The sequence below is a fragment of the Phacochoerus africanus genome, chromosome 15 (assembly GCF_016906955.1).
Source record: "Phacochoerus africanus isolate WHEZ1 chromosome 15, ROS_Pafr_v1, whole genome shotgun sequence".
NCBI classification, from domain to species: Eukaryota; Metazoa; Chordata; class Mammalia; order Artiodactyla; family Suidae; genus Phacochoerus; species Phacochoerus africanus.
In genome coordinates, this window is record NC_062558.1 from 82,896,725 (window position 1) to 82,906,284 (window position 9,560).

Here is a 9,560-nt window from a genome sequence, read left to right on the forward strand (position 1 = left end):
ATTTGGACAGTCATCTTGAATCCATAATTTCCCTCTTGGTCCAGGTCTTGAGAAGCCTGGATGAACAGCAACTTCTATCTTTGGACTCTCCTGAGAATCCAGCATCTTTATATTAGATGGATTATATTCTACCATCTCTCTCTCTCTCTCTTTTTTTTTTTTTTTTTGGCTTTTTAGGGCTGAACCCATGGCATGTGGAAATTCCCAGGCTAGGGGTTGAATCGGAGCTATAGCTGCCAGCCTACACCGCAACCACAGTAACGTGGGATCCAAGCCGCATCTGTGACCTACACCCCAGCTCATGGCAACACCAGATCCTTATCCCAATGAGCGAAGCCAGGGATCAAAACCATGTCCTCATGGATAGTAGTCGGATTCATTACTGCTGAGCCATGAAGGGAACTCCTCTTCTACCTCCTCTTGAGCTAACTTGCATGGGGCCCCACAGCTTGCTGATAAGAACTGGGAAGCGAATACAGGGAGGTGTTGCCTCAATCCTAGATAGAGGGAAGAACACAGGCCAAGGGATACATTTAGAGAGAGGAACTCTGGAAAGATGACCAGGTGCTGGACCAGGGGAAGAAGTGGTTCTATCCACCCATCCAAAAGCCTGGGGAGAAGTCTTCATGCATGTGAGGTGGGTCACAGATGAGAGAACCGGCAGGGATCTTCAGTGGGGACGGCTCATGGGTAGGGGAGCAGGGTCAGGTCTCAGTGGGGGCATAGAAAGCTCTCAGAGCAGGAGAATGAGGCTCCAGTGACTGAGGGATGGAGGGGGAAGGGAGCATCATGGAAGACACTAGAAGAAGCCTAAAGGGGAAATGGAAGAATTTGAACTCGTCTGCAGATTTTACTGCACTTCCCTGACTGAGGGGTCAATCATTACACACTGAGAAGCAATTACTGTGAAGTACATGACTGTATTGTTTACCATTTTACAGCTAGAGACACCATCTTTAATGCACAGTACAGACAAAGGAGACTTTCATCTTGGGGACACATGGTCCTTGCCCCCTACATACACACATAAAAGAAAAAGAAAGGTATAATAGTTACCTGACCATTTTCTGATTTTTGTCCTGGCAATGAGAAAATTCAGATGTAACTTTAATGTTGAGTGACAATAATTCTCTTGTTCTGGGTTTTTTGGGTTTTTTTGTTTTGTTTTTGTTTTTGTTTTGCTTTTTAGGGCTGCATTTGCAGCATATGGAAGTTCCCAGGCTAGGGGTCGAATTGGAGCTCTAGCTGCCAGCCCACACCACAGCCACAGCAACACAAGATCCAAGCTGCATCTGTGACCTACACCACAGTTCATGGCAACACTGAATCCCTAACTCACTGAGCGGGGCAGGGATGGAAACCGGAATCTGGTTCGTAACCTGCTGAGCCACAACAGGAACTCCTCATGAAATATTTTCAGTCTCACTTTGTGACTGGCATACAACTAGAGCTGGAATTCCCTCTCTTCCCTCAGTCTGCTGCCTGGGCTCTGTAAAATCTCAGCTCCATCCACCCTGAGATTGTTCAAGAATGTCCACGGTTGTCAGCATCAGAACTCTCCTCAGAAGAGAGGTTTGATTTGCTGACTGGATGGTGCTGCATAATTTGCCTCCCACACAGTGTGTAAAATTTACCTTTCGGGAGATTTTTCCCACTTGCCTCTACTAATAATGGATCCACTGACCTATAATGGGAAAAGGATGTCAAGGAGGAAAGGGATGCCGCACGTGGAGGGACTAAGATCAATGATGCCCTGTAGGGAAGGACACAGCGTGTCTGTTTCCTCCTCCTGTGATGCTGGCACATTCCACGCTATCCGATCACTCCCCTAAAAGTATGCAGGGAGGGATGGCTGCTTTGTCCCCAGGATCACTCTAGTGGTTATAGGGAAGTCATGGCCTCTTGGGCAGGTGAGGGGGTTCCCAGGACTATTCACTGTTGCTCATGTTAGATATTGCTGAGTGTTACAGTCTTGTGGTGAAGGGTTTTCTGGTGCAGCTCATGAACAGCTAAAACAACACTCATGTCACAGACAGGGCTGGGCTAGCCATGGGAGGGAGACTTGAGCACCAAGTAGGGGTAACTCAGAGAAATAGGAATTGTATCTCTTGGATGCTGAGGGCTACTGCCTGCTCTGAACCAGATGTGGTCCTCCACTGATCCATCTAGTGGGCTGCAGTGTCCTCACTCAAAAAAGAGGGTTTGGGAGTTTCTGTTGTGGCTCAGTGGGTTAAGAACCTGACTAGTATCCGTGAAGATGCATGTTCTATCCCTGGCCTCCCTCTGTGGGTTAAGGATCTGGCATTGCCACAAGTTGCAGCATAGATTGCAGATGCGGCTTAGAGCTGGCATTGCTACAGTTGTGGCATAGGTCAACAGCTGCAGCTCCGATTTGACACCCAGGCTGGTAACTTCCATATGCCATGGGTGCAACCTTAAAAAAAAATAAAAGAGAGAGAGGGGGGGGTCTGAACTTCTTTTTCTATGACTCTGACCCAGTGCTGTGCTCTCAGGCAGGACAGATGGTGTCCTCTGCCATGGACTGGACTGGAAACCCTCATGCCCCAAGGTCAGCCTCTTTTCACCTCTGGTGCAGCCTCATCCCACAATAAAATACATCCCCTTCACTTTCCTCCCATCCCCAAGAATGAGTCAGCACTGGGCAGGGGAAAAGTGGCATTGAATTCTCTTTCAGAGCCGCAGAGAGCTCAGCAGGGAGCCAAGGAGCGGGTGGAGAAATCTGCGCCTGCCTCCTTAGGCTGGGAATTCACAGACTGCCAAAAAGGAGGAAGAGCAAGAGATGTCATTCCAGAGCCCGTCTCTTTGGAGGATCACGCAATCCTCCCCTGAACCATGGTCATTCGGCTCATTACTCTTCCAGTTGCTGTAGGTCATCCTTCCTCCCGTTACATACATAAACTGGCCTTCGGTCACCTCATCTGTGATGCCCAGGAAGGCAACGTTGGGGGCCATGTCCTGGATGGCTTTGTTCTCCTCAGCATTCTTAGGGGTGGCCACGGTGGCCTGAAGCTCAGCACACAGAGTCTTCACTTTGGAAAAAGGCATCATTTCACCATTGGTCACATAGAGCTTCTTCCTAGACTTTTTGCCCAAGGAGAAGGTTTGCACTGAAATCACAAAAAAATAGATGAGATTGATTTGGCTTGGAGCCCAGCCTAGGATAGTAGATGAAAAAGCCCTGCTCTGGGAACACAAGAGTCTGAGGTTGAGCCCTGTGCTCCACCACTTCTGGGCAGATCCTAGTAAGAGAGCATCCTCGGGTGGACAGCACATCCCTGGCAGCAAGCCAGGGCTCTCCTGGGATTTCCCATCCTTATGACAAATATTTGTTAAAAACTGTCCCAGTACAGGTGGACAGAGGGAAATGTGCTCAGGTTCTATTGCCAGGTTTGGATGAGAAAGGCATGGACAGCCATCTGAGGACAGTGGATGCTGAGGAAGGAGCAGAGATTCCCAAGACAGCAGACCTCCATGCCACCCTCCCCCCCACCTCCCAAGTGTGTGCTGTTGAATGAATACACTATGCTTCCTGGACCTACTTTTTTTCGCCTATGAATAAAATTGGCTTAATACCCACAAGTAGGGATGGCAAGAGGGTTGAATGATACCACATTGTGAGAAAATGCCAACCTAGGAGTTCCTGTCGTGGCTCAGTGGTTAACAAATCTGACTAGGAACCACGAGGTTGCAGGTTTGATCCCTGGCCTCACTCAGTGGGTTAAGGATCCAGTGTTGCCGAGAGCTGGGGTGTAGGTCACAGACGTGGGTCGGATCCTGTGTTGCTGTGGTTCTGGTGGAGGCCGGCAGCTGTAGCTCCGATTAGACCCCTAGCCTGAGAACATCCTTATGCCGTGGGTGCGGCCCTAGAAAAAGGCAAAAAGACAAAAAAAAAAAGAAAAAAAAAAAAGAAAAAAAAGAAAATGCCAACCCAGTCCTGGTATGTGATAAGTGGTCACAAAAACTAGTTCTTTTCCACCCGTCCCAAAACCTAGGCCACTCTGGAGGAACAAAGTAGGAGCCAAGAACACATTAGGGGCAGAAAAAAAGCTTACACTTTTTGACATGATCCAGTTCCGATTTCAGGATCCTTATCTGTCCCTCTAAGTTTGCCAGCTTAGCCTCAACACCTAGAAAGCAATAGGGAGAAGGGTATTTATTGAGAAGAAGACCCTAAATTAAAGAGCAGGGTATTATGGAAAACAACAAAAAAAGACTAGCTTACTAAAAAGTGTGTTTATTCCAGAAAAATAGGAAGCCAACAAGAAGCAAAAGGGAAAAAACTGTAATCCTGCCCTTTTAGATATACTTAGTAACTATTATAAACTATAACTCTGGAAATAACAAAAAAAATAATTTATAAATGATGGCTCTGGGTCCTTTTCTTCACATACTGCTTAAGTACTGCAATATTATAATTTTTTTTATAAGAAAGGACCCAACTAGAGTTCCCTTGTGGTGTAGCAGGTTAAGGATCTGGTGTTGCCACTGCTGCAGCTCAGGTCACTGTTGTGGCACAGTTTCGATCCCTGGCTTACTAAGAACTTCCACATACTCTGCACAGAACCAAAAAAAAGATTAAAAATAAATAAATAAAAAGAAAAAAGAAAGAAAAAAGGAAAGGCCCAACTATTTATTCCCATTTTGAAAAATTTTCTTAATCTTGTTTTCATTTTTATTCCAAGCAAACTCTTTAATATTTTGATGAGCCAATGGACTATATTACTAAAAGCTCATCCTTTTGGTTTTGTTGTTGCTGAACTTACAGAACTCTGAATTAAGTTGCTATGATGTTCCCCATCATCCAGGGGACCTTTGAGGCCAACACTTTTCATGCCACTCTTGTGACAACAGATGTACATCAACAGCAGAGAGGACCGGTTTCCCCCGTGGCAGCCTGGAACCACTCACTGAACTGTCTCTGCTGAAGATAAGCTAAGGCATGTGGCCTACGGGACCGCTGAGGGAGCGGCCATTGGGGTGTGGGAATCCCCTCAGGCCCTCGAGGAGCTGAGAGGGTCAAGGATACTAGGCGGAAAGCAGAGCTGAGCGTCCCCCATGCAGGCAGCAGGACAAGGGCAACCTCCCCTGAGCCCTGAAGCTCCCAGAGCCCTGGGTCCCCTCAGCCCACACCACATGCTGGGGTGAACTCCTCACCTGAAGTGTCTCCAGGGTCTCCTTTCTGGCCCTTTGGTCCCAGAGGCCCAGTCTTCCCAATATTTCCTGGAGGTCCCATTTTCCCTGGAGGGCCCTGCGAGCCTCTGAGACCTGGCCCTGTTGGAAGAGGAAGGAAAGGTGACCCAGGCACCATCACTCATTCTCTTTCTCCAAAGGCTCAATACTTCATTCCCATTGAGCCCAAGAAACTGTCCGTCAACTAGTGGTGACCCAAAGAAGGAAGAGCCTCCTGCATCCCAGGGGATGGCCTGTCCTAAGGGCCAGCTCCCTACATAGGCAAGACACCCCTTCTCTAAGAACAACTGCACATCACCTATTCTTGTGTGGAAATAAGGGATCCTGGGGACCCAGGGATGCATCTTTATTGTGTAGAGAATGACCCTTTACAGAAATTATTCTGAGTGAAGTCTCATCCATCATAATGAAAGGAGAGTTTGTCACACCTCTGTGCTAGACCCCTTAGAGAGAAGAGTCTCCTGTTGGGGTTAAAGAGTTAAGAAGTCAGAGGAGCCTATGGGAGTTCCCACTGTGGCTCAGGGGCTGGGGTAAGAACCTGGCTAGCATCCATAAGTATGTGGGTTTGCTCCCTGGCCTCACTCAGTGGGTTAAGGATCTAAATTGCAGACGCTCGGAGTTCCCGTCGTGGCACAGTGGTTAACGAATCTGACTAGGAACCATGAGGTTGCGGGTTTGGTCCCTGCCCTCGCTCAGTGGGTTAAGGATCCGGCGTTGCTGTGAGCTGTGGTGTAGGTTGCAGACGCAGCTCGGATCCTGCGTTGCTGTGGCTCTGGCGGAGGTTGGCGGCCACAGCTCCGATTAGACCCCTAGCCTGGGAACCTCCATATGCCACGGGAGCGGTCCAAGAAATAGCAAAAAGATAAAAAATAATAATAATAAAAAAATAAATTGCAGACGCTGCTCTGATCCTGCATTGCTGTGGATGTGGCGTAGGCCGGCAGCTGTAGGCTGTAGCTCCAATTTGACCTCTAGCCTGGGAACTTCCACATGCTGCAGGTACAGCCCTAAAAAGCAAAAAAAATAAAAAATAAAAAAATACAAAGTCAGAGCAGCTTGTCCTATACCTGGTTCTCCCTTTTCTCCTTTGGGTCCATCTCGCCCATCTCTGCCTGGGGTGCCATTGGTGACCGGGATGCCACAGGTAATCACTGAGCAGGTCTTCTGGGCATCCTCGCAGGTTTTTATTTCTGAGTAGGATGCTGTCACCACACACAGAAGGAGGACAGGAAGTGATGAAAACAGGAACATGGTCCTTACCTTAGAGTGGAGAAAGTCAAAGAAAATAAATCCATCCCACTTTGCTTAGTCAATATTTGCTACCATCTCTGATGTGTTGGACCCTGTGCTCAGGGCAGCCGACACAGAGGGGACAATCACAACCCTTGGCTCTGAGTCACTGCCAGGCTACTAAGGAGACGGACAGGTAAAATGTATTAGAGTTAGATCAGCACTGAAACAAATATAGATGCCAGAGTCATATAATAGGGGCCCATTTTCTCTGGGGCTCTCAGGCTCTGTGGGTACAAGACTTAGTGGGTTAGGCAGCCCCATACACAAGAGCTCACAGTGTCTGGAAGTGACAAACAAGCCCTGTGCCTGATGGCCTGGCAAAGAGAACTCATGCTTGTGTGAGCTTTGGCTGCTCTTTTTCTCAGCTCCCTTTATTGAAATCCAAGGGAGCCTAAATTTCCCTCTCCTCCCCTTCCTATTGACCCTAAAGCCAGACAAATTATAGCAAGTGATCCAAGGTCCCACAAGGCCCATTTCTTGGTGGGAACTGTTTTATAACATCCATTGTATAACTTCACATAAAAATCCATTTTACACTCCAGGGCCCCAACTACCCTCCAAACCACGGCCTTTACTCCAACAGTCTGTCCATCATCTTGTCTAATAAAGTCTCTACTGTGTGATAAGCATTTGCTGGGACTCAGAACCCAGAGTGCCTGGAGGTATGGCTCTGACCCTGGGAATGGGATCTTCCGTGGTCATAGATCCTAGCTAGTTGAGTCTTAGATTTGCCTCCTTCCTTTGAAGTTTTCCACCGAGAGGCCATTTTTTCCAGCCAGAACCCAGGCTTTAACACTTGTTCACCCAGGGCCTGGCAGGGTCATCTCATTCTTCTTTTCCTGGAAGGTTCTCTATGTGCTTCCCAGTTGCCTCTCCAGCCCTGTGCTCCCATCTGGTCATCAGAATCCCATCTAGCTTGCTCAAGAGGGCCCCTTTCCAGGAAGCCTTTGCAGCCCAGTCCCCATGGGCCTCTCCCTCTGCTCCTCTCTGGCCTCTAATCCCAGCATCCCTGACCTTGCTGCATAACGACTGTATCTGCCTCTGCCTACCCTGACCTGTCATCTCCTTTAACCCTTCCCTTCCCAGGACTCAGGGAGAAGCAGCAAGTTAGAAGGGAAATTTTTTGATCATATTGTTCTCCTTCTTTCCTATTTCTGTCTTTTTTAACCTCCCTTGATTTTGCTGGAGTCCAAAGCCAGGGCTAAACATGTTGCTGGCATATACACCCCCACTTCATTCTTCCCTTTGGTTGAAAAGGCTATGTTTCAGTTTGCAGATGGACAGGTGGATCCAGGAAAGGTTCAAGGCCACAGGTCAGAGGGAGACAGAGGCCCTCAGTGGGCCTGACAACCCCACCGCAGCCCCTGCCTGGGACTCACCGGGATCAAGTCAAGTAGCCAGACTCCTGACCCAGGGCTGCACCTCTGTCCTTCAGAGATGACTTACGAGGGCCTCCTCAGAGCATGGAAGCTGTGGCAAGGAAGTTGGTCCTCCAGCCTAGGCTTCTGGCAGATGTCTCGGCAATGTCAGCCCCAAATAATCTGGTGACCAGGGAGCCTGCTGGACTGGTCTTCAACCCCAGATTAATAAACAACCATCCTGGGCAGTTCTCCAGGGCTGCTGGAGGGGTCTCCAGCTTAGCACTGGGCAGCTCTCTACTGTGAGCCCCCAAACTCCTCCTTCAACGGCTCCTGACTCTGCCTCTTGACTCTCTGACCCTCCAGAATTGTAGAGTTTCAGATCGCAGGTCAGAATCACAGAAGATAGTTCTTTCCAAAGAATGTTTATTTCCTGAAGAGATGTTCACGGACATCCTACTGAACAAACATATGCTTGTGTGCGTGCATGCACACATGCACACACATACATGTACAGGGACACACAGCTGTATCAGGTGAGGACATGTCCCTCCTTCTTTGCATAATTGTTGTCATTGAGATTTCAGCTTAAATATCACTTCTGGAGAAAGGGCTTTCCCTAACCACTCTATCGCAAAATTATAATGCTGTTTTTTTTTTTTTAGCTGCCTATAATTCACTCCTATGTAAAATTGTCTTATGTCTTTGGTCGCATATTTATTGACCATCCCACTCCTTTAGAACAGGGACTTCAGGAGTTCCTGCTGTGGCACGGTAGGTTAAGTGACTAGTGGTTTAGGTTGCTACAGAGGCCCAGTGCAGTGGATTAAAGGATCCAGCATTGCCACGGGTACAGCGTAGGTTTACTGCAGCTTGGATTCAGTCCCTGGCCTGGGAACTTCCACATACTGCAAATACAGCCATTAAAAAAAAAAAAAAAAAAAGACAAGAATTTCAGCAACTTTACCAGAACAGGGATGTAACATCCCACCTAGAAGAGGGTTTGGAAATGAAATCAGGGCTCCAAAAAAAAAAAAAAAGAAAAAAGAAAAAAATTATGGAACAAAGGAATCCTCCAGCATCATGTCCCCAAACCACCTTGACTTCCCTCCAGCTTGAGCTACTTTCAACACCCTCTTTCACAGTGCTTTTACTTTTCTAGCACAGGTGATGCATTTGATTCACTTCCTTGTCTCCAGGGTACAACTCAACCTGGGCGCACCAGGAGGATCCCTTGAGAGAGTAAGGAGAGAAGCAGAGACCATGAGTGGGGCAGATACCAGATCAGTCCATGGCTCCTCCAGTCCTGGGTTTCCAGGAGTGTCTAGTCCTTATCTCCAGAGTCCAATTAAGTGGCCTTTTTCAAGTTCCTGAGGTAACTTTTGGTTCCTGCCTTCCCAAAACTTACACCCATTCTTTGAAACACTTAGTCTCACCAAACAACTCTAGAGGTTTGCTTTTTCCCTGGTGGGAAGCAGGGGTGGGGCAACTTCCCTTTACTCTGCCTTATGATTGGGGTTTCGGCTCCTCAAGGGTCATCAGCCCTTGGGTACTCAAGTCACCATACCCCGTTTGGCAAGCCTCCCAGATTCCTGTTATAAAGGAACCTGCCAGGCACTGAGAGGGGCCCATTGCAAAGAAGACCCCTCTCAGGGCTGTTTCCTGATGCCATCCATACAACTTGAAAGGCCCATAGGC

The 9,560-nt window shown here is 48.1% G+C and overlaps 1 protein-coding gene across 1 annotated transcript; it reads right to left on the bottom strand.

The window, feature by feature from the left end:
• Nucleotides 1-2,673: 2,673 nt before the first annotated feature.
• Nucleotides 2,674-7,910, bottom strand: LOC125116621 (mannose-binding protein A). Its single transcript, XM_047762017.1, has 5 exons — nt 7,884-7,910; nt 6,279-6,471; nt 5,176-5,292; nt 4,074-4,148; nt 2,674-3,128 (listed from the first exon to the last, which is right to left on the bottom strand). Exons 2-5 carry the CDS (start codon nt 6,460-6,462, stop codon nt 2,755-2,757), a joined length of 750 nt encoding a protein of 249 aa, XP_047617973.1. The 5' UTR covers nt 6,463-6,471; nt 7,884-7,910; the 3' UTR covers nt 2,674-2,754.
• Between the last annotated feature and the right edge of the window lie 1,650 nt (nt 7,911-9,560).

What these genes read in the sequence shown, in the direction of transcription:
- LOC125116621 (XM_047762017.1), bottom strand. Translation starts at nt 6,462, where the DNA reads ATGTTCCTGTTTTCATCACTTCCTGTCCTCCTTCTGTGTGTGGTGACA. An exon ending in AGGAGAAAAGGGAGAACCAG is followed by an intron (nt 5,293 to 6,278) that starts GTATAGGACAAG and finishes CTCTTCCAACAG; the next exon opens with GGCCAGGTCTCAGAGGCTCG. An exon ending in ACTGGATCATGTCAAAAAGT is followed by an intron (nt 3,129 to 4,073) that starts GTAAGCTTTTTT and finishes TTGTGATTTCAG; the next exon opens with TGCAAACCTTCTCCTTGGGC.